Source organism: Pseudoliparis swirei, chromosome 18, assembly GCF_029220125.1.
Source record: "Pseudoliparis swirei isolate HS2019 ecotype Mariana Trench chromosome 18, NWPU_hadal_v1, whole genome shotgun sequence".
NCBI classification, from domain to species: Eukaryota; Metazoa; Chordata; class Actinopteri; order Perciformes; family Liparidae; genus Pseudoliparis; species Pseudoliparis swirei.
This window is the reverse complement of record NC_079405.1, coordinates 6,947,700-6,972,263: the sequence shown is the minus strand read 5'-3', so window position 1 is coordinate 6,972,263 and position 24,564 is coordinate 6,947,700. Positions and strand designations below refer to the sequence as shown.

Sequence of the window (24,564 nt, the reverse complement as noted above, 5' to 3'; positions counted from 1 at the left end):
AATCTGTTATGCATGCCTCATTAGCCCAAATGGACATATATCACTCATGTTAGTCCCACTTAAAGCCAACCACCAACTGTAAACCACATCAGGAACAGCAGCATCACAAGTGTTTGGCTGTGAAACCACAACCAACATTTTCTGAAAGCTCTGCAGAATCCGGCAACTCGCCCACGCCGGCTTTATTTAAGCAAATTCCATCATAATTGCAGCAGAAGGCCTCGAGCCGATGCCTCTTTTCTCCTCATCGTAACCCTCCGTGATCTTTCGAGACCAAGTCAAAGTAATCCCTCCTCAAAAAGAGATGTTCATTATCTTAATGAATTATTCAACATCATTTAGGATGAGTCAAGTGCCTTTGTGCTCATGAAAGGGAAAAACAGCCGCCATAATGGGAACAAAACATGTTGATGCGAAGGCGGGAAGCGGTCACAACACTTGATTATTGACTTGCATTGATTAGCAAGATGAAGAAAATGATCTTTAACGATGTGTTAATGTGTTGCATTCATAGTGGTCGCAAACCTTTTTCCAGCCTTGTTACTATAAATAGATCCATTTATTCATAGCCTGCCATACATTGGAGGCCGACTTAATATAGTGCTCTGTTGCTGCAGCACATCTCATTATATGACGGCTGAAAGGATGCTTTTATTTATGACCACAGAGCGTGTCTTTGTTTCCCAACATGACATTAAGCAGTTAACAGGCTCATCTGTTGAACTCGCCACGGAGGTTTGTGCACCGAGGCTGTCGTACAGTAGAGGAACGTCGTCTTCGTCACAAGACGAGCAAATACAGCGTCACCAAACACTCATTGATCTCTTGATTCAGATCAAATGGAGCTTTCGTGCTTTTATTTTGTGGTTTTCCGATAATCTCATTAAATACTTGCAACTTCTGTTTGACTGAAGTCTGCTGTGCAACGAATGGAAACGGACTAACCTCAAATCAAATGTTCTTGAAAAGGACGAATGCCCTATGACGTCGACTCCAGGTCATTAGAGCGATAAATGGGAAGCTGAAGATGAGAGTAGAAAAGACGGCGGCGTACGAGCCATCTTCATTTCATCGTGATTGTACGTGATCTGTCCGACTGGATCTCAAACGTAGCAATGCCCCCCAAGTATATCATAGTAGAGTATGATGGTCATGGATTGCATTATTTTAAGCTAAACAGGTATGTGAGGGTTATTAATGTTGCCTCTTGAGGGAACAGTAAGATCAACGTAAGACTTTTAAACTTAAAAACAGTCCCTAAGTCGAGTAATATCTGATGACATCTGACTATTTTAATACCTCAGTCGAAAAAGTCCCCAATGTGCATGAGCGAGTTGAGCCATAGATGACATCGCTGTGGGTTATTTCCCCATCTGTATTCACTCATCGCTTGGTAGCCATTGTTGGAAACGCTCGAGAAAAGCTCTAGATTTGATTTTTGATCCAATGACACAGGCTGTTAAAATGAACCGTAAAGGCCAAGAAAGACTTTCGTTCCTCTCACTAATCCGCTTATTTGTTTATGGATATTTGGATTAAAATTGCACGAACGTCTCAATTAATTTGGGCATCATGTCGAGACCTTTTTATTGTTGATTTCACAGGGTTTGTTTTTGATAACGAAAGGCCTTGCGAGCGCTTTAGAATTCATTGCGCAACACTTTAGCCCGCCTGTGTCGACGTAGGTCACTTCCTGTGGCGTCATCCATCGCTCTTTCCCGATTCACATCTGCTTTAGTGTTCTGTCCGAGTTCTCCGGCTCGGCGCCGGAGACATCACGGCAACGCAGGGTGCCAAAGGACGGTCAGTCACACGGAATAACGCAAACAACTCTCACTCGATCAGTCGGTTGTTTTGATCTTCGTCAACTGAGATCTTGTTAGTCAGTTAGTTCGTGCTTTTATTCATCCTGAATGACTTATTTTCAAGAAACTTACAAGCATTTATAATAAACACAAGATTTAAAGTGGTGCATATTTGTTATGCTTTGAGGAGAAACTCAGCCTTTCAGATCTGTGGATTTAATCAATTTATCGATGACAGTTGTTGGTTCGACAATGACATTTCTTTGGTTGAAGCCAGACCGACATACAGATGTGATACTGATGTTTGCTCTGTGTCCAGGATGCATGTTTGAATACTTTACCAGGAATTCATCATAAATAAGTGAGCAATGTGCCAGAATTAGAATGAGGCCGGTAGATGTGGATGTGCTGTGACTAAATGATTTATTCCGAGGCTCGAGGACTTTTAAGGACTACAGTGGTAATACAGTAAGTGTTGGATTTTATTGAGTTGGCCTTGCTATTCCATATCACAGGAAGCTTGTGATATAAGTCTATCTTATCTATGTATACTTGGGAGAGAAAGGCGGAGACTCCCTGGGGAAAGGACTACGATTTTATACGGAATTATTATGTTTCAAATAATTACACAGAATCTCTCAGCATGATAACTGCAAAAATATCAGATTATGTTATTCAAATTATGATCCTAGCAACTAAAGCACTATTAAACTTGTAATGATTATAATTTGGCGCGTGCAGCACTTTTCTTATAAAAAACTCTGTTAATAGTCATAGTTTTGATTTAATACAGAACAAAGTCAGCTTCATGTTCTTAAAACCACAACATATTAGATTATATTCTAATACAAATATCTCTGCAATGCTCAGAAGAGAGTAAACCAATAAGTTTAAATCGTTGTTGGTGAATAATGAATGAAGCAATGGGTTTGTAAATAAAGGGCCGAGTGAATTCGGAAGCGGCCATTGACTTCCCCAGATGATCACATCTGTATTTGTAATAGGTCTTAGAAGCCCTGAGAAAAGTCTACGACATAAATAAAGTTGCACTATCGAATGCATGCTCAAAGAAGCTAATAAAACCTGAGCGCAGACATCTTCCAACAGCATACTATTTAACATTGAGTGTGGCTCATAAACCATAACATACTGTGCTTGTCAATATTGTACATATTTATGTAATCATATATCTGGTTTTACTATCTGGGTGCACACATTTCCGGATGACCATTTATAGTTGAGGCCATAAATGTGATGCATTGGGATGCTATTGAAACCAGCTAACGTATCAATGGCTCTATTATAAAAGAGCCTTCGGGCCTCGGTGCAGAATTGGACTCCTATATCTCTGGTGCGAGATGGCAAGAAGGGACGTGAGCGAATGTGTGTATGAAGACCGTGTGTCAATGTTTACATGTGATATTGATGCCCTCCATCCAGCCTGGGAATGAGCTCAACATCCTCCGATGAGAGCGGCACATTGTTGGACGCCCGCTCCCCTGACGTCTTCCCCTCTGGAAAGCCCCGTCTCGTTTTAATACGGGGTGGTTTCTCTCATTCGTTACAGCCGGCACAACGACATCATTGTGCCGTAATATTGATTTGACGCGGTGGCGACCCGCTGATGGCACGCGCAGCGCCGTCCAGATACGCTGACCTGCAGCCAAATCCGTCTGGCTGGTGTTCAGCTTGTTGTTATTGTGAGTCAATGCTCGATAAAACCGAAGCTCCGGAGAGGAAGGGGGGAAAAAAAGCGAAATATCAGAAATGCATCCCCCTGGTGGGCCATCGAAGTTGGAGGGAACCTTTTCCGTATTTAACCCTCCTGTTACCTTCACATTTACTCACATATTTTACCCTCGGGGTCAATTTGACCCCAGCAATTAAAACCTCCAGAAAATTATTAGAATTAATATTGTTTCCCAAGTTTAAGTGTGAGGTACTTTATGTTTGTTTGTTGACTACCTAAATAGCCCTTTAAATATATAAAAAAGTTGATATTTCTTATATGTTTGACACAGTGAAAAACAGCCTGGGGTCAAATGGACCCCAAAGAACACCGACGTTAAACATTGAATGGGGTCAAATTGACCCTAAGGTAACAGGAGGGTTAAGTGTGTGTGTGTGGGGGGTGGGGGAGGTTACCATGGTGAGAGCCCGTGGAGTGAAATTTGTCTGCTTAATGATGTGAGCATACACCCGCTGGCTGTGTGCCAACAAAGACGACACCTGTCGCATCGGTCCAGACACAAGTAGTGCGGGACACGTGCATGTGGCGGCAGGAATATTTTGTGCGCGCATGAATTTATTCTCTCGTTGATACGCACACACAAACTGCCGTGGATCAGCAGCGTGTGCCTTGAGTTTCATCCTGACACTAAAATGTTTCATAACCTTTTTGTTCTGCTTGACTGACCCTCAGACCCCGAGTCTCAGAGGAAGCGGACCGTGCAGAACGTCCTTGACCTCCGCCAGAATTTGGAGGACACGATGTCGAGTCTGCGAGGCTCTCAGCTCAGTCATAGGTGGGTGTTTTCTATCTCTATTGTCTCATACTGATGTCTCCCACACCACCGGTTGATGTCACACAACAAATAAAGGCAGTGTGTGTTTTGTTCATGAAATCATAAAAAACAGCAATAATCTGTCTTCTGTTTAAACTGGAAGAAAAAAGAGCTTGCTGGATCGATACCTAACACAATAAAGTGTAAACCGGTTGGAGAGTTGCCACCTGGTGCACATCTGGCTTCCATCCTACTTCAATAGCCCGTCTCTGTTTCATGGCCGTGACTTCATGCTAGGAATCTCTGTCATCAAAGGCCCAGACATTAAAGCGTAAGGCACAGGTGGAGGTCTTTTCATTTACATTTGGACATAAACATAGAGTTGTAATATCCTGTGGACCATGAATGCACGCAGGAACAACATTCTGCTTTTATCTCTTTAAACCTGATTTGCAATTTGAAAGAGTGAGTCAGAGTGCAGATTTTATAGGAAATTATATCTTAATTCTGCAGCTCTATGAAGCTTTTTTTGCTGCTTCAGCTCAATCTTGTCTAGGTGAGTGTAGGCTGCTCTAATTAACCCCTGAAGGCATCTATTTCCTGCAAAATAAAGGTGCTGATTCGCCATTTACGAGCTACCTGGCTAACATCAGAGTTACTGATAAGCTGAGACCATCGCTGCAAGTTCAGTTAAATTATAAGCTTATAGAGAAACATGATTGATTGAAATGATCAACACATTCAGTTACGCAACTGTTTATACATCAACTCTATAAGCTTTATAAGATGGTCAAATGGTTGTAATTGTGTATCTGTGAGTCTGTTTTGTTGTTTTTTGACAGAAAGGAAATAATAATCAAATAATACAATACAGAAATGGCAATGATATGTTTTAAGTCGCCATCATTCAACTGTAAAATGTCCCACTAAGTACATATCTTGGTCACTTTAACCAAAAATTACATAATTTAAGGGAACCATTAACAAAAATGTAAGAAAGAATAATCATTACCATAATTTTCTGATATTGATATAAGCCTAAAAATGGTTTTGTGATCACGTCTTATAATAAAAAGCCATTTATTTGATTGAACTGTGTTTGTTCGCTGCAATCAGATGGACTTCAGGCCATCTCAGCCCAAGTGATACATGAGACATGTTAGATGTCACTGAATAATCAATACCAACTCCATCCATTGTCTTCTCTTTGAAATTTTGCGACTGTCGCCTTGATATGGGTCAGACCTCGTCATTGGATGCTTGAGGAGACATCTTGTGATTGTCAGCGTTGTAGTTCTGTAGTACATTGAGAGTAATAATGCCAGGTCCAGCACTGAAGTGGCACCGCTTAGCCTGTATTTCGATGAATTAACCATCAACAATGGATAAAAATACTCCCACGGTCGGAAGCCATTGCAATATTTATTTGGGTGAGTTGGTACATGCGGTTATGTAATCGGCAGACACGGAAGACGCACGATCCGGAGGCCGTTTCCAACCCTGACCCACTTCCAGGAGTGACGCGCCCTGCTCGGCGCGCTGGGAGGAGATACGGCTCGAGATACGACAGACTCTGTCGTTCACGGTCCTTTGTTGTGTGGCGGATCAAAGACGCACAGAGAGAGACACTCGTGACACGGAGACGTCGGAGCGTCCGTCTCTTTGTCTCTGGGCTCAAAGAGGGCCACGCGTCACTCAGTGCGTTTACATGATGGTATAATTAAAATCTTGCTTTAGTCGGACTATGCTATCTTTTGGGGGATCTGCTGTTATCCCAATATACATGGCAGTGAGTAATTCGAATCATTGGCCGAAAGCATGTCATATCCGATACGATAGGTGGCGCTGTTTTCATTACAACTCGTGGTGATACAGCCATTTCCGCTTGACCTCTTCACCACTACCAACAACAACAACAACAACATCAACATAAGCATAAATTCTGTCTGTTCGTCGGTCCATAAATGTGTGGTGGCTCTTGTGTTATCCATAGTGTTGTTTGTTTGTTTTCTGCCGGCCAGTGACAACTTATCGTCTCTTTCGACTTCCGGGTCACGACATGGGAGGGAGGGCGGCGGGATCTCAAGCATGCGCAAAGACGCAAAGTCCAGTTCCTAATCCAATTCACCGTTACATGCCGCGATAGTCGAATTATCAACCGCATCGGATCGAGTTATCCAGGGGTGTTAATCGGATCGTAGTCGGACCGCACATAGTCGAACAAAGGTGTTTACATGAAACGGATCATTCGATTTCAGTCCGACTCAGCCAGTTATTCGAATGCATGTAAACACGGTCAATGCCGCCGTGGGTTTTCTTTGAGAGGAAAGAGAGACACCGACGTTTCGCCGAGGCGCTCCGGTCGCATTTGTGTCGTTTCCGGACGCGAATGTCAGCTAAATGTGTACGAGTCTGACGCGCACTGACCTTTCCCTCCCCCCCCCGTGTGTCGCTCCAGCTGCGTGGACAGCGGCAACGTGGGCTACGACAGCGACGAGACCAACGCTCGCAGCGTGTCCAGCCTGTCCAACCGCTCGTCGCCGCTCTCCTGGCGCCACGGCCAGTCCAGCCCTCGTCTGCAGGCGGGCGACGCCCCCTCCTCCACGGGCGGCGGGTACAGGGGCGGCAGCAGGGCCGGCTCCCAGTACGCCGCCCAGACGGCGCCGGCCCGCTGCTCCGGCCGCCTCGTCGGCACGTCTCGCGTCGAGCTCATCGAAGGGCTGGAGGACGGCGACCTCAAGTCCGGTTACCTGAGCGACGGCGACCTTCTGGGAAAGAGCCTGCCGGATGACGACGACGACAACCTGGCCAACGGGTAAGAGCATCGGAAGACGGAGGTCGAAACCTCGACCGATCAGTGACTGCAGATGGCTGCGTGCTGGTTTCCCTCCTCCAGGCCTCCACCTTGTGACTTTAAAAAGGTCAGCGGGAAGTTGTTGGCAATATTTCGTTTTGTACTCGCAGTCGGCAATGAAGCCGATTGGCGTCCTGCTGCATTTCAGTGTTTTGATCTGGCGGCCTGGCGGTTGTGCGTATTGACATTCGACAGTGGTTTGCTGAGACTTTTCATGGCGACATCGTGGCTTCCTGCTTTGAGTTGTTATCGGATGTTTTGCGCTATCGGAGATCTTTCGTCAGCAGTCTGCTGCTGTCGTTTGTCATTGTTTTCCCTCGCAGCGCCCTGACATGTTCACAGGCGGTTGGTGCCGACAGTGAGAGAAGGACTTCAGAAGTTTTACACTAAGCGGAGGACTTGAACTCATCAGCTGTCCTCGCAGCCACACAAGACATGCTCCTTAGACATGCTCCTTCATCTCTGTCGGCTAGAAACGGCTCAGCTCAACGGGCTGAGAAGCGACAAATAGCTTCTTCTTCTTCTTCTTCTTCTTCACACTCTGCTATTTACTGTTATTGTCTTGTCTCTTCTTCCTGTCCTTTGTCCTCTTCATGCTCTTTATATTATTGTTCTTCAACTTCTTTCTTGTCTTCTTCACCCTCTTCTTCTTATTGTTTTTTCATCTTTGTCTTTGGCATGCTCTTCTTCTTTTTCTTCTTCACACTGTTATTTACTGTTATTTACTTGTCTCTTCTTTTTGTCCTTTTCATGCTCTTTATATTATTGTTCTTCATATTTCTTCAACTTCTTCCTTGTCTTCTTCACCCTCTTCTTCTTATTGTTCTTTTGTTTTTTCACCTTCATCTTCGTCTTTGGCATGCTCTTCTTCTTCTTCTTTTTCTTCTTCACACTCTGCTATTTACTGTTATTGTCTTGTTTCTTATCCTTGTCCTTCGTCCTCTTCATGCTCTTTATATTATTGTTCTTCATATTTCTTCAACTTCTTCTTTGTCTTCTTCACCCTCTTCTTCTTATTGTTCTTTTGTTTTTTCACCTTCCTCTTTGTCTTTGGCATGCTCTTCTTCTTCTTTGTAAGCCCTTTTTGATTTTCTTCTTTTTCTTCTTCCTGCGCTCTGTCTTCTTCACACTTCTTTTTCACACTCTTTACACTCTTCATCTCCTTCACAGCCCTCTTTGTCTTAATCAAGTTTTTCTTCTTGTGCATCCTCCTGTTGTGGTTCACCTTCTTCTTTTTCTCAGTTTTTTTCTTCCTCTGCTTTTTTTGATCTCCTTCGCCACCTTTTTTTTTCACCTTCCCCCTCCTCTCACATCCCTGGTGTGTCTTTATCTACTTCCCTCTCACAAGAACAGCTGACAGTGAGAGTAAGAAGGAGAGAGAGAGAGAGAATCCAGGACAGTTCTCCAGTGTGGTGTCGCAGCTTTATCGCTCTTGCACATGCACTGGGATTTAATCTCAGCCCCTGGAGCGCTCACTTGTCCCTGCCAGCCGGGTCACGTTCTTACGACGGTATCGACAAGAAAAGAAACGAGACACATTTAGATGAGTACAAAATTAGAGCAGCGGGAATAAAGTTTGAAAATGGGTCATTTTAAGTTCCGTCAAAATGTGTAGCTGAGGAGGATAAGACTGCAGCCAAGAAGAAGAAAGAGAAGAGAAAAAAAGTCATTGTATGAAATACAAATGGACGACTAGCTCCATGTGTGTGATGTTTTTTTGGAGGGAGGTGAAAGAGAACAGGACCTTGATGAGGTGAGGATTAAACGGGGATTATGTAATGTGCGTCCATTCCTCACAGCGACATCCGTGGATTCAAAATCCATCTAAATCTGCCTCGTACTTTGTCCCTCGCGGCGTAGAGCATGAAGAGTAATACCATTTACACCAAGAGGATTATGGGTGTGTTTGGGTACACGCATTGAAATGTCACACTAGTTATTACAGGCTGCCAAAACACAACAATACATAGAAGCCCTGGGGCCTGTTTTCTCTCTGACCTTGAGTAGGTTGCACGCTTATATTTGGAAGATGGAACACTGTGAGAACCCCTCGGATGCGCGTGCTTTGGTGGTCTGCGTTTGCGTTAGTTTCAGTGGAAAGCGTCCTTGATTTTCCTGCAGGAATACTGGAGAGCTGTTCTCGACATTAGGAATTATTCCTTCCTTTAGAAATCTACCAAACAACCTTTTGGTGCAGATAACTAGTTAATCCGGTTTTTTTTTGAAGCGGGCCCTTCCTTGCAGTTTTTCCCGTGTTACATTTCCTTTTCTACTGTACATCTCTTATCGCACACTCACACTTCAGCTCGTTGAGAACCATTAGCTGCCAGCTCTTGAAAATAGATCATACTCCCCCCGCGTAACCGTGGAAACCAGCTGGTAATCGACTGTATGCCGAGGGGGTGCGGTTTCTGTTCTCTTACGCCGGAGCCCCGGTTTGTTCATGCGTTTCACTGATTCTGAAATAAGCCCAAAATATGAGAGAGTGAGGACAATCAATAATGCAGCTGTAGTTTTTTTAATGTGTAATGCTTGCATGTCGTATAAAAAACAGTGTGCGATGCTTCAAACTGTGTGGAACGAGACAAGCGTCTCCTGGTGAAATAATAAGGCACAATGCATGTTGTGTATTAAGGGATGGAGCTGCCGTCTAATGGGTATTGATTCACCCACACGAGACAGCCCTGGATATCTGCAGCTGAAAGTGTACACACTGACAGTAATCACTGCTGCTGCGTGTCTGCCTCGTCAATACTCCGATGCCACATACATCTCAATCTCCTCAAGAGCTCCATCTTTCCATCCGAGCTCTCGACAGCAACACGCAGCTCAAAGATAATCCGGTTTGGCCCAGTTAAGAGGGGAAAAAAAGTGTTTAAGAAGCCAGTTTTTATTCATAATTAATGGAGTCTTCCTGTTTTGTTTCTGTGTAGCTGTGACCGTTCATCTTCTGTCACCAGTTGCTATCATTACGAGGTCAGATCGACAAGAAATAAAACCGTTGGGAAATGCGCATTGTCACTTTTTGGTCGGAAGATCTTAGAGACAACGTACTCGATATACTGTATATTACGGTGAACGTATAAGCAAATATTAGCCTATTTACACATCCGGCCGACATGGAACAACGGTAATCCATTGTAGCCACTAGGGGGCAGACAAACCGCTGAAAGAACCAGTACCATACCAGTGGCTCATAAAGCTGGAGGCTAAAGGTGCGTTCACACCAAAAGCGATGCCATTTTTCGCGTTGCCCAAAACGCGTGAGTTTACTCGCTCGACCATTCGCCGTGTTCTCGCTATGAGCGTCTAGACGCTCAGCGAGGGGCGGGGCTTATCTCTGTGTCTCGTCTCCGTAAAGACCGTTATCATTTCCTTCATCCACCAGAATAACTCACCACTAGTTCTGCTTTATACTTGTCGTGGACGTCCCACACACTAACGCCCTCGTGTTTGGGTTCATGACATCACCCGTAAGCTCACTCAGCTCGGTCACTTTCACCGATGAAGTGACTGTTACGTCTGGAAGACTTCCGCTTCCAGCGCTACGAGAGCGGAACTCAAGAGCTGATTGGTCCGAGTTGCGAGATGACCGCCTCAAAGTGGAAATATTTGAACTCGCGGCGCCCCAAACGCGTCGCCCGGGAAAATATCGCGTTTATCGCAGCCAAACGCGTCTGTACGTTGACTTTTCATGGGATTCGGTCGCGTGAAAAAATTGTTTCGCTTTTGGTGTGAACGCACCTTAATAATTGTCCTCTTTCTCATCCGGTGGACACTTAAAATATGAATCGTCTCTTGACAAACATAATTCAGAGTGTCGCTCTGGTTTAGTCTTCACCAACTCTTGAGAAAAATGTTTAGGACAACTTTCAAACTGTAAATTTCTGCTCTTTAGGATGTGACATATCTTTGTGGGTCGTCGCCACAAGCGACTACTTTCACACTACACAGTCATTTGATTGGAAAACACATTGATTAATGTTGGTTGGAGTTTTGGGAATCTGTTTTTGTGTTAATTCTGTTAGATATCCAGGATCTTCCATGTGGTGGTTTCATTATATTATAATATATTCATTTATATTGAAAGTAGTTTCAGTGCAGTCTGACATATTACCAGAGAGTAAAAGATGTTGAAATATTTACTATCATAGGATAGTTTTATTATCTTGCATTATATACAGTATTTTAATACACATCTTCGAACTGTTCTCACCTCGGGTGAAGAAAGAATGGATTACTTTTAGCTTCCTGTCTCTGGAGGGTTAAGGTGGCACGTCAAGAACCATAATGACTTCCTGTGGTTACATTCCTGAAGATATATTGGCAACATGTATGATATCGACCTATTGCCATATTAATAACCCTGGTTTATGAGTAGAGCAGTAATTAGATTATAGGGCTTGAGTATGGTTGTTTTTTTCCATATCTGGTACATAGATTATGACTATACTCAGCTATCGGTGTCATTTTAATGGTGTACAGTCAATTACGGTTGATGTTTTGCAGGCACTCGGCTGCAGAGTGTAAGCGCAGGTTACCTTTTGATGTCTAATGCAGATGTGAAGAGGGGAAATGACAGTTTTTTTCCATAATGTCATTTAGTTGATGGGATGAATGCAAGCCTAATGTTTGTAGCAGAACACGTGGAGTTCACAGGAGGCCCATTTCCCTTAACATGACCATTGCATCCGACAGATTTACCTTTCATCTCGGAAGAGTAGCAGTTTGAAAGCTCTTAAATGTGAAGTTATAATGTAATATCTGTCTGAACTGAGGAGAGAAGCATCGAAAGGCACTCGGCTGCAGCAAAGCCCCATGGGAAGCTGAAGTAGGGCGGCCAGACGTCCTCTTTCCCCCGGACATGTCCTCTTTTTGAGAGCTAAAAAATGCGTCCGGCAGGGATTCCAAAAACGTCCGGGATTTTGCTTCGTCGGATATTTGTGTTTCTCTGGGTCTTTCACAAACTAGTATTTACCCCTTACCAGTTTTGGAAATGGTATCTCCCTTACGTTCCACCTTCTTGCGCGAGCTCTGACGGTATAGAGAACAGTCATTGGTCGACCGATCTCAGGGTTGCCAGATACACGATAATTAGTTATGCCTCGGGCACACTGACAACTACTACCCCCCCGAGACGAAGTGTCCTCTTTTTCACAAACTCAAATCTGGTCACCCTAGCTGAAGTCACGCCTCGCTTTGGGGTTTTTGTTCCACAACACATGTTTTCTTTCATCATCCTCTCTTGAAAGCTGAAACACGAGAATACTTTGACATTAGAGCGTGCACCTGCCCACTTCATTTGGTGTTCTAAAGCGCTCGATGAACACAACTGTTCGGTTGACGTTGTTCCCCTCGTCGTAGCGTCAGTGCTAATCTTGGTACCGCTACTGCTGCAGTATATACAGTTAGAACAACATTTACCTAAACCAGTCGGTGAAGCTGCACAAGCTGGAACATACTGTGCACGGTATTATATCTTTATAAAATCAATGTGACGAACGAGCTATCAAGCGGTTGCCTCGTTAAACACCCAGCGGATACAGAGCAACGTTGGCATACATCTGGAGTCACCGGAGGACTCCTTTTAGCTCTGTTTTAGTCTCTACCAACTACTGAAGGAGAAACCTTTTAACCAAAACAATAAAGCTAAATGTTTTACTGACGGACGCTAACCAACGCTTTGACGAGCTGAAGGGGAAGTTCAGAGTCGGGGATCATTTTCAGTTTGACCCGCATTACGCAAGTATTAATGTATCTCTCTACCCTGTTATACGACTGACAGACTGATAGATCGACAGATGGATACATAACGACTTTGTTACCTTCGCATTGAAAATGTGGAAGGTTATGTTTTATGTCGCCGTTTATTTATTTATTTGTATGCGTGTTACACGCATAACTCAAAAAGTATTAAACCGAATCGCATGAAATTTGGTGGGATGATTGGTTATTATCCGGGGACTATTTGATTAGATTTTGGGATTGCTCGGGTCAAAGGTCAAGGTCAAGGTCATGAAAAGGTCAACATCTTCTTATTACCATAGTGCGGTCAATTTCTATCCAATTGGCATGCAGGCAAAATGTTCATAATTCAATGCCCAATCTTGTGATATGCGAAGGTAAGCGCTCTACCGAGTGCCCGTTCTAGTTACTTTATGTATTCATTCATTCGTTCAATAATTCGGTCATCTAATTTAGGGAAATCTAAACTAGTAAAGTGATAGCACAGTCACCAGAACTACTACAGAGAGCTGTCACTATTATAGAACATGTGCTATTTGGCGGAACATATCAATATACGTTGATTAACAGTGCATTTGTTCCAAAAGTAAGGTTGTATTGGACCTTTAGTAAATACTATGGTATAGATATGCTATGGAGTGTGTTTTCAGAGACACACATCTCTTTCATATTACAGTACGGATGAATTTCCATAATATGCTTTAGTCATCAAGCAAATGTTTAAGAGTTGATGTCAGAATCGTGTGATGTTCTCGGTCTCATCCAGAACACGTCACAGTTCATACTAGTTTATAGCTGATTTATAACTAGAATACATCTTGGGGATAAAGGGGAACTTAACATTGCTGGTCCTGGCTACAAGGTGACTGCAGGTTCTTTTTGGGGCGAGGTTATGGACGCCTCGGGACCGGCACCGTGCCATTTTGTGTTTCCAGACAGCAGCTTCCATGTGCAGGCAGCAATGCGGAGCAGAGAGAGGAGGCTGGTTCAGCAGCAGCAGCACATCTCTGATCATGCGGCAACATGGCTCGGGATGTGCTGCCATGGCAACCGTCTTCCATTGACCGACAGATTGTGTGGGTGTGTGTGTGTGTTTACACATGTCTCAACTGCTGGTTTGTCTGCGATGGAGAGAAAGAGAAACATAGACAGAGAGAGAGAGAGAGGGAGGGAGAGACTCTCGTGAGAAGACAATATGCTAACGTGATTAGATTGTATTATAATTGGCATAGCGGGGGAGAGCTGTCTGCCTATAAAGCTCTCGGATGTGTTGTACCATTTGCATCCTGATAATTCCAGGATGGATGTACAGTAGCACGGGTTTTGGACAATTCTTTCATTCAAGCTGTTTTTCCCCAAAGATCTGATCTGGAATACTGTATGTTTGACCCCAGAAAGAGCACACCTCCTCCATTTCTTTTTAAAAGTACCCCCACACACTGAATGCATCCCATCGCTATCTTTTCCCTCACTACTGTATTTCGTAGATAAGCCCTTGGCTTAGTTTGCGCCTCTGGCAATGTCATTTCCATGGTAACCATAATAAAGCTGTGCCCGTGCTAGTGAGTGGATCTGCTCTGAGGTTGGCATGTACAGTATGAAAGTATTTTTGGAGTTTTTTGCAGCCTCACTCGTGGAAACTGTGTGTATCGACGAGCACATTCTGTAATGCACAAAGGGGATCGCTGCAGTCATCTGATCCTGGATCAGCGCCTCCGGTAGTCTGCAGTCAATTTCCCTTTCCTGCCCGCCCGGGGTTGGACCTTTCCGTCGTCACGGAGCGTTGCAGAACGATTGAAGCCTCACGCGTTTTCTGACCCACTTAAACCCATCCGCATCCACAATCGAGTTCCCGCCTCTTTGCTCGGCTTCTCTGCTGCGATTACAGTTTAGTGAGGCCGCCACCTGGGGTCAGGCCTTCATGGGCTGTTGCTCTGCAAAAGGGGTTTTCTTGCCTCTGAAGACTACCCCCCACACACACACACACAGAGTTATATTTTTCCTCGTTCATCATATATTATAACTGTTTGAGTGAATTGGTCATCTGAGTGCGTTGTAATCGGCTGAAGGAGGAGCCCTAATGAAAAGCTCCCACTCTGTTGCTGTTACCCAGACGATGCAAACAGGCTCACACTGTCGGCAGCTCCAACACATCTGGGGTCAATATGGAGCTCCCATTTTTCACCAAAGGGTCAGTGAAGTACTGGATCTAGAAGGACCCCCCCCACCCCCAAAACCTGCCTCCACCAGAATCCTCAGCCACGTGAATAACGGACCATTACGGCATCACCCCGGGGAGTATGAATCACCTTCGTATCACGTCTGCGTGCGGTCGTCTGCGTGTGCAGTTGGGATCCCACCAGTGCATATGCACCCGGCCCTTCAGGTAAAAACACATGATACTGTTTTGACACGCTGTAATATATTTACTTTATAAATCGGAATCACGTGGAACACGAAGTCGGTACATAAATGTGGGATTATCCGCCTCGAGTAATGAAGCTAATGAAGTCTCGCGGTTTCAGATTAATGTGCTGCTCTTTGTCGGATTTGGCGTCGCTTCAACTCCGTATTGATGCTGAATCACTTGGGTCCGTGTTTTATTGCCACGTCAGTCAAGTTGATATCAATTTGCCGTAGTGCAGGCCGAGGCCAACGCAGATCACAAGGACCATACCACATCGTGATCCCAGAACAGCAGAGTTTTGCAGACTCTCAGGCTGAAGATGTGGCCCCGCACGAGACTCTGTGTCTCAGGATGAAGTGAAGCATCACTTATATTCTGGCAGGGGGGGGAGACCGTTTCCTGTCTGAGGCTGATGCAGACTGTACATTCATTTTCCAGTCCAATAATCAGAAGACAGCTCCATTTTGGCGATGGTGCATGCACTCTCTCAGATCCATTTACTCAACCGATGCACCGCTGCTCCGCGGTGACGCCCAATCCTATTTGCCCCGAGCTACGGCCGAGCTCAAAACGGATCAAAATTAGGCACATGGGAAAGATCAGAGATGTGCTGAATCAAAGCTCTTCCATCTTTTTAATCCGTAGTCCTGTTTGAATAATGACACTTAAACGGCCTGTGATGCTGTCTCTCGAAAAATAATCCCCCACGTTGTCGACAGTTGAATCGGATCCTCCGAGCAGAGGAATGTCGGCGGCTCTTTCTCTACATCAAAGGTTTCAAAATCAATCTTGTAAAGATATTTTATTTCTTTTTTACTTCTGAAAGCCAAGTGTTGCCTCCCTTTAGTACACATTTACAGAGCATGTACACTCTGCTGGAGCTACAGGAGGCACAGCTTTGACTCATTGTGCCCCCTGCTGGACATCTAATGACACCACATGTAAAGCAGCAGCACAGTTTAAATTTATGAGCTGTTTTATTATCTCTCTTAGGGTTAACATGAAGCATTTATTTGAATATAGTTCCACCTGCTCAGAATATGCTGTATGTTTTCTTATTGACTCTGGACTAGTTTCATAAATGAATAATATAGTGGCTGGTAGATTCATCATATTTCCATGTATTATACTTTCTGGCCTGTTTTCATGCTTTTGGCTTCCTTTTCTTTTCCCCAACACGAGGGTTCCCCCTGTGCCCAAAGCCATGAAGAAATGTGTTTCCACAGTTACAGTCCCAGATTCCTGACCTCAGATCTCATCCAACACCTCCAGGATGAACTGGAACAACACGGTTTTGGAAGAGACATCAGGCCTTTCTCACCCAAAGCGCAGCAGATAGAATACATCAAGACATTTCCATGGCGATCTTGATGTCTCTGCCCTCTCTTTTTTTCCCCTTCAAAATCTTGAAATCACATTTTTAGATTCTCATATCGCGGCACAGTTTACTGCGCCAGAGGCAGCCGACATCACAAAGGTAAACGGTAAAGGTCAGATCATGAAACGGGCAAATGTAGCGGTCCTCTGGGTGCTGTGACAACCCACGGATGGGTCGGAGTTCTATTTTTTTACAGTTTGTAAACAGCCCAACGAGCAGCACATGCTAAGGATGTTCCGGACGCGAGCCGCTCTGTTATCGGTGGTGGACAGCTGTTAGCGGACATCACAAACAGGACTTCAAGGCCTTCCAGAGTCACTGTGTGTGGCCCGGCTGAGATAAACAGGAGACTGTAAACAACGTGTATCATTCGTCATTCTGGGCCACATTTTTGTTTTCAGCAAGGTATTTGAACAAAAATGTTTATTTTTTTATATTCTTTATCAAAACAAAAACAAAAAGAGCAACAGGCAGAAAATCCAACCCCGTCCAATAAACTCGATTCAAAATCACGTTTCGAGCCAAAGGTATTTTCTCTCTGATTTTACGGGTTGCCGTTTGAAACAGTTTTAAACATGTGGTGAACGTAAATTTCAACCAAAACAAAAGAAAAACTCATCAAAAATGACTTTGATATGTTTGGGAAACTAAAGTATACTTAATTCACGAGGAAAAGCAAAGAGGGGAAAGTGTGTGTGTTTGTTGTTTTTTACCCATGACTCATTCAAAAAGTAGTTTTGAATTGTCAAAAACAAATGAAATCCACGATGAGATACATTTCCTTGGTGTAGTTTTTTGTGTAGAAGTGAGTCTCTTATTCAGATGATGACGATGACTCAAGCGACAAAAGGCAGACACAACAATCTTTTATCAAGCGAGCGTCTCACTCTGAAAGAAACACACACACAATCTGACAGCAAACAGTTGTTTGACTTCAACAAAAAGGAAAACCGCAGTTAAATTCCATATGAGCTAACTCTGTTAATATTACAAGATGTGGCCTAATGTGGAAAAGAACTGAGGGAGCCGAAAACTACGACACGTCACGGGGGGTAAATACGTGATTTCGCAATGAAACATGAACTTTCCCACGTCTCTGCTTTTTTATCTGCTGAGTCATGGATCTCCTGCAACAGATTCTTGGCGCGAACAATCTTTCGGCCCCAACATTTTTTCGAACGGAAATAAGTCGCGTTTGACTTTAAACAGTCGACTAATCCGATTTTGGCCTGAATGTGTGAACATGGGGGCGGGGCCCCCTTTACCTCCCGGAGGGGTCGGTGTGCAGAGCCGAGGCCTGGTGAGATCATCCCTGTGAGACTGTTCCACTGCTCATGAGAGGGGGAGGGAGGTTTCTTTCTTTTTTTCGAGGCTACTCGCGCCTCACTGGAGGTCCTCGTGTCATCTGTGGCTTTGCGGCTTATGAGCTCGCATGTGATTCAGGACTTCTACCTCGAGCAGAGTTTTTCCAGAGACGGTCACGCATGAAGATGGAACACGTTGTATTCCCATTTGGGGCTTTCACATTTAAAGGTCCCTTGTGTGAAAACCCTGACAATCTCTTCTCAGACTCAACTTGAGACATCAGTTATACTTTTGATTGAGTTACTCTGAAGTGTTTCATACAATCATAACAATAAACAGCATTCAGATCTGAAGATGAGCCTCAATATGTCTTAACATCAACCCAAAACTTATCACTTTGGTTCCCTACAGCAGACAAGAAGCAGCATGTGAATACCGCTCGAAGACTGCTTATTGGGCTTATTATAGCCTTTTATTTTTTTATGTTTTAATTAAGTGTGGCAAAGTGATAAAGTACTGTCGGTTATGAGATAATTGGCTTTATTAATTAGCCGCACGGTGTATAAAATACAATAGGTTGCTGCATGCTTCAATGTGTACTCCAGTAATTTAGTATTCTATTACTTTGTATAGTTGTACAGCAGTCATGCAACTCCTAAACACTTCATCACCCCACAGCTTCGGTTTGTCAGGCCAGCTCAATGTTTAAAGTCCCAAGACCAAAGCCGAGTCGACCCTGATGATGTAATCGGGGTTATTTCTTTTAAACTGTAGAGCTAAAGCCACAAAATAGCCTCCGTCTTTTGGGGGCTTAACTGAACCTCACTGGTAAAAAAAAATCCCCCTTTAATGTACTGTATTAATTTGAGGTAAAACATGCTTTGCACTCCAAAATATTGTTGGGCTAATCGGATTACAAAATTAGATATTTGACTATGAAACACATAAAGTCAGTATTTATGAGTCGTCATGTCACACTATAATAATGTAGTACCTTATGGTTACTGTTGGCCATCATCTCTCAGAGGAACATCAGGGTCTGCCTCCTTTTCTTTTTTTGGGGGTGTGTGTTCCCGGTCCGGTCCGCAGACCGCTCCTCTCCGCCCGCAGAAGGGGAGGAAGGAAAGCGGGTCTCTCTTCGCTCGCGGAGGATATGCATTTGAATGCCGGCAGCACGCGACTGACTGATAGGGAGTCGCGTTCAAATCGGTCCCAAATGAGCGGACGCGTCCTGGTCGGGAAGGTTCCGCCGCTGCAGCCCGCGCGCGCAGCCCGACGCACCGGACTGGACCCGCCGAGGTAACGGAACTGATGAGGCGCACTGAACGACTTCTCCCGACATCTTTTACACGTGCATGTTCTCCTACTGGTCTTATATTGGGCTTGAAGGCTGATAGATGTGTTCGTTGGCTTTGCATTTCTTTTCTTATATTGTGGTGAAATAGATTAAGTTGTTTGGTTTAAATTTTTTAAAATATATTCTAATTATTATATTGTCGTTGAATAGATTAATTCGTTGGGTTCACATTTTTATTTTATTCTAATTATTATATTGTGGTGAAATAGATTTAATTTGCTTGGTTTACATTTTTTATTTTATTAAAATTATTATATTGTGGTTAAATAGATTCAATCGTTGGGTTTACATTTAAATTAAATTATTATGATCAGTTTTATTTTTTAAAAACTAATAGCACAGGATTGTAACATTATAGAGGATGAGTTGCATTTCTGGTTGTTTTTAAAAAAGATACTGGAATACTCTCACGAGAGAGTAAAGTAATGTTTCTTTACTTGAGCTTGTGAAGTTGCCGTTGAAGGGTTATGCGTGTGCATTATTTTGACATCCAGTTGAGAATACTCATCAGAAGTGTTGGGATGCGTGTTGACAGTGATTTGGCACTGGGAACTATGCAACATCTGTGGAAACGCGTTTCATTCTGGGAGGACGACCACAGCTATCTGTATAATAGAGCTTCGTCTTCACCGCTCACTCAGCCGTCAGCATGCCCCCCGGGAGCTTCGTCTTCGCTCTCCTTTTATGCAGTAAAGTGAACTGCCAGCTACATTATTCTCACCGTGTGCCGTGTCATCCTTTGTTATCGCCACCACAGGCGATCGGGTTCTGGTTCTTGTTGTGTTTTTTTTCTTCTCCATCTATCTTTGCAGTCTGCTTCTCATGCAGCCGCAGCCGGCAGCTGTAGCGTGTGTTTTTAGTGATGCTGTGAGATCCAGATCCAGAGTCTACAGGGTGACCGTACCGTCCCCACCCAGTCTCCTCTTAAGTCAACACCCAAAAACGCAAATAATAGCACAAGACACGCAAATCAGCGAGACGTTTGAAGCCGTGCCACGGAAAATAAAAAAAAGTAAATTGCCACCCTATGGATGAAGTATGCACTTTGCTGGCTTATTGCCACCCTCTGCCTGTCTAGATTTCACCTCTGAGAGTAGACACTCGTAACGTCAACAACCCGCAGGCCCTCCTGCCTCTTCGGAGGCCGGCATCCCTGAGGGGTTACCCAGGGCCGCCCTGTCGCCTCTGACAGAGGTGGTATTGTTCAAACCTACCAGGAACATCTGGGCCTCATGTAAATCCCCCCAAAATATTCTATTTATTGCATGCTACGTGAAACACATTAAAACAAAAACAAAAAAGTGTGATTAATGTGGGGGTTTCTCCTCGCTCGTGTCCAAACTGCTTCACACCAAAAGTGTCGGGTGTTTAAGCTTCGACAGCTCGACTACAGCCGTGTGATTAAGTCCAATTATGAACGTGCGCGGGCCATTTTTGTCCCCCCCCCTGTATTTTTCTGCTCCATGTTCCGTGCCTCGGCTAATTGCAGACCGCGGAGCCACAGAGAGCATTTTCAGCTGCGTCAGGAACACCAGAGAAAGGGAGAAGGAGCGGATCCAGCTCAAACAGATATTCATTTACCTTTTCCACTGTGCCACTTTCTTTTCTGTGCGCCAACATACATTTGATTACCACCTGTGGTTGCCAGAGGTAATGACAGGGAAGGAAATCAGACAAATCTGGGTTGGACTCACTTTTAGCTCCACGGAGATATCGTTTGCAAATTCGACATGCCATCATTGCTCTTCGAGAGCACAGAAAATGGCTTCCTCCTCCTCAATTGTAAACTGCCCTCCGAGTCCTTTTGTGAGTCGGATTGTTTCACCTTCCGGTGTTGTTTCGGTTGATTGAGAGGCTGCACCGCTTGTTGAACTCTGCATTTTAAATGTATTCAAACATTGTGTCTCCAGAGAGCCGATGCCCAGTGAGCAGTTCCTCTGGTCGGTCCCCGCTTCCCTCACGCGAGAGGCCGGCCGGGCAGCATCTGTTTCAGGGCGACTTGGTGGAAGGGAAGGGTCAGGGAGGGGTTAGACGCCTGTCACTCTGATTTCCTCTCATCCTGCTTCTTCAGAGCATACCAGTCCTCTTTTTTTCCATCTCATCTTCAAACCCAGAGCTGTCAGTTGTCATACTTTTTATTCAGCGAGATTTATCAGCATATCCTGCGTAGAGTTTTCCCTTGAAGCAGCAGTTAAAGATCGCAATGTGTCTGCCCCCTGAAACACGACTAGCTTATGGGATTTATTTGGTCATGGTGAAGCTTATTTATATATTTATATATATATTTTATATATTTATATATAATATATTAAAATATATATTTATTTAATATATATATATATAATTTTAAAAATATATACTTTCTTATGGCTTCTATCTCTAAGTTTCCCGTTTAATCTTTCGAGGTTTGCTAAAAGTTTCATTCACCACTTGGCTTAACTTAAAGTCTGTGAGTCTGGATTTGTCCAAGTTAATGAATTACAACCACTGGGACACACTCCAAACTATTTGATGTAAGAAACATTTTGGAACGAGTTGTTTATATAAATAAGTGGGTTGAAAAGAAATCCTCCTTCATTTGATTAATACGGAACGATCCGGCCTCGAAGGCTTTGGTCACCATATGGTCTGGAGCCTTAATGTTGGTTGAATCAAAGCAGCTGCGGCCGTGTTGGAATTACCTGCTCGTGTGAGCATGTGGCCACCTCCAGAGGCAGCTTACTGTCGACAGATGGACGTTTCCCTCCTGCCCGCCGGCCTTTTATCCTCAGACGTCTGCAGCTCTGCACACGCGCCGCGGCGGCCATGTGTGTGTACGTTTCGCTAAGCGGTCATCCCGTCTTGTTTTCCAGGTGGGACGAGAGCAGCTCCATCAGCAGCGGGCTCAGCGACGGCGAAGGCGATGGCTCGGAGAACCTCAGTTCGGAGGAGTTCAACGTCAGCTCCTCCCTTAACTCCCTCCCGACCACGCCCCTGGGATCCAGACGCAGCTCCTCTGTTATGGTGAGCTGAAATACTGTTGCCTAACAGTCCGTGACAGCGTTTTGGACTTCCCTTCCAGCTCGCTTTTATTACCGTCGCATTCTGCGGAAGGTTATGTTTTGATCGCTGTGTATTTATTTATTTGTATGTGTGTGTGTTATTCGCATAACTCAAACAGTATTAAACCGAATCGCATGAAATTTGGTGGGATGATTGGTTATTATCCGGGGACCATTTGATTCGATTTTGGGATCGATTGGGTCAAAGGTCAAGGTCAAGGTCATGAAAAGGTCAACATCTTCTTTTTACCATAGCGCGGTCAATTTGTATCCAATTGGCATGCAACTAATGCCAACATGTGGCTGCGGCGAAGGTATGCGCTCTACCGAGTGCCCGTTCTAGTTTGAATATCTTTTTGCGGGAAACCAAGACCTTTACTTGAAGCCTTCTCAATGCTTCACTTTTTGTTTTGACAAGGCCACAAAAAAATCCAGCACAGACCTCATCTCTCATCAAAATGAAGCTAAAGGGAATCTCGGGCTGTGACAACGTAATCCATCTTTGCTGCAGTTCTGTTTAACTGTAATGTGAACTGTGTGAAGGTTGTTGCACTGGGCCTTAATGCCTCTTTTCACTGAAAAATGTGTTCTGCTTATTGTTACTTCACTTGTATGTTTGACCCGCACCGTGAGTGAGGTGTGTGCCGGGTTTCACACTAGAAGTCTGTTTTCCTTTTTTAGGTTCATCGGAAGGTAGAACGTTTCTCTCTGTGCCCCTAAAAGTTGAACTCGCGCATGTTAAGAGTTATTATCCTCAGTTGTGCAATAACGGGACCGAGTAAAGGGACGTTAAAACGCAAAATAAATTTTTTTTGTGGGGGAAGAAACCCATGTCGCACACAAATGTCTTGAAACATGCCCGGAGGCGATGTTTAAATAGATCAAACTTGTATTTCGTCTTTAGAGAAAGAGAAGGGATTCGTACCTCAAACACAGGAACACATTGTGTCTTTTTGCTGACTTACAACACGCTCACTTAGGAGAAATGAACATTAGTGGTCCTCAACGAGCCAACACTCTGTCTTATATTCATAGGGTGCCAAGAAGCACAAAGCCCAATGTCGTCCTCAGTACCGCCTCTTCAACGCACCACATGATCCACTTTCTATGACTGTGCAGTCTTTTATTATGAAGATAAAGGCTGAAGCCATCCTCTACTCATCATTTAAAAAAAATTCTTCTTCTAGTTTTTGATTCATCTCTGAAAGTGTTAAATCCACACTCTTTATTTTTTTGGGAGGGGGTGGGTGGGGGTGGGGGGGGGAGTGTTTTCTTTCCTTTGTCCTCCTCTGTGGCTTTTAATCTGCCGTCGGCCCGTCTCTCCCCGCTTCCCACTGGAATGCAGCTGAGATGAAACGCAGATTACAGAGAGAGCTCCACTGATAACACGGGCCCGTGTCTGATGGCTGCCTCCCCCCCCCCCACCCCCACCCTCTCCGCAGCTTCGCACCGACGCAGAGAAGCGCTCCCTGGTGGAGAGCGGACTTTCGTGGTACAGCGAGGACGGCAAGGCCCCCCACAAGCTCGACAGCTGCAGCAGCTACGAAACGGGGAGCCTCAAGACGGAGGCCCCGAGCAAGTGGAGGAAGAAGCCTCCGAGCCTCGGGGAAGAGCCGGCGGGCAAAGGAGAACTGAGGAAGCCTCAGAGCTTGGGTCCTCCGGGCAGTTTCAGGAAGGGCCGCAATCCTCCCATCGGCGTGACCTCCCCCATCACCCATACCTCTCAGAGCACTTTGAAAGTGGCAGGTGAGATCTCCTGGTCCATTCTCTTTCCATCAGCCTGCTCTCTTCTCTGCTATTCCTCTCTGTTAGTTTTGTATTCTTTTTTTGCTTTGTCTCTGCCGCTTTTAACGGCTAAATCTATGTCGTCCATGATCTCTTTGTGCGCCGCATCCCGATGTAAAACAGCCTGTTTTCAGAGCAGCCAAGGCAGATGTCGGCTCGGTGTCAAGATGAATGCAGAAGTCTTCCCCTTTTAGCGTGAGCCAGGTTTTGATTTGTAGCGCAGGATACCAAAGGAAAAATGCGCCGTTAAATCAGTCCTTAAAAACGAGCCCAGGGCTACGTTTCTGCTGTTATCTCAGAGGAAAGCCGGTTACTTAACGTACACTCCCCGCACAGACGCCGTGTCGGCCATCTGCAGCAACGGCATTGATTTAATCCCCAAC

General features: G+C 44.6%; 1 protein-coding gene across 12 annotated transcripts in view; it reads left to right on the top strand.

The window, feature by feature from the left end:
• The window catches only part of nav1b (neuron navigator 1b), a 70,682-nt gene that overhangs the window by 22,541 nt on the left and 23,577 nt on the right, over positions 1-24,564 (top strand). For 11 of the 12 annotated variants that reach the window (XM_056437514.1, XM_056437508.1, XM_056437512.1 and 8 more), the window contains 4 exons: positions 4,228-4,330; positions 6,768-7,124; positions 22,208-22,358; positions 23,839-24,142. In XM_056437514.1, the coding sequence (XP_056293489.1) occupies positions 4,228-4,330; positions 6,768-7,124; positions 22,208-22,358; positions 23,839-24,142 (915 nt within the window). The remainder of the gene's footprint in view (positions 1-4,227; positions 4,331-6,767; positions 7,125-22,207; positions 22,359-23,838; positions 24,143-24,564) is intronic. The other variant, XM_056437511.1, reaches the window with a different exon arrangement.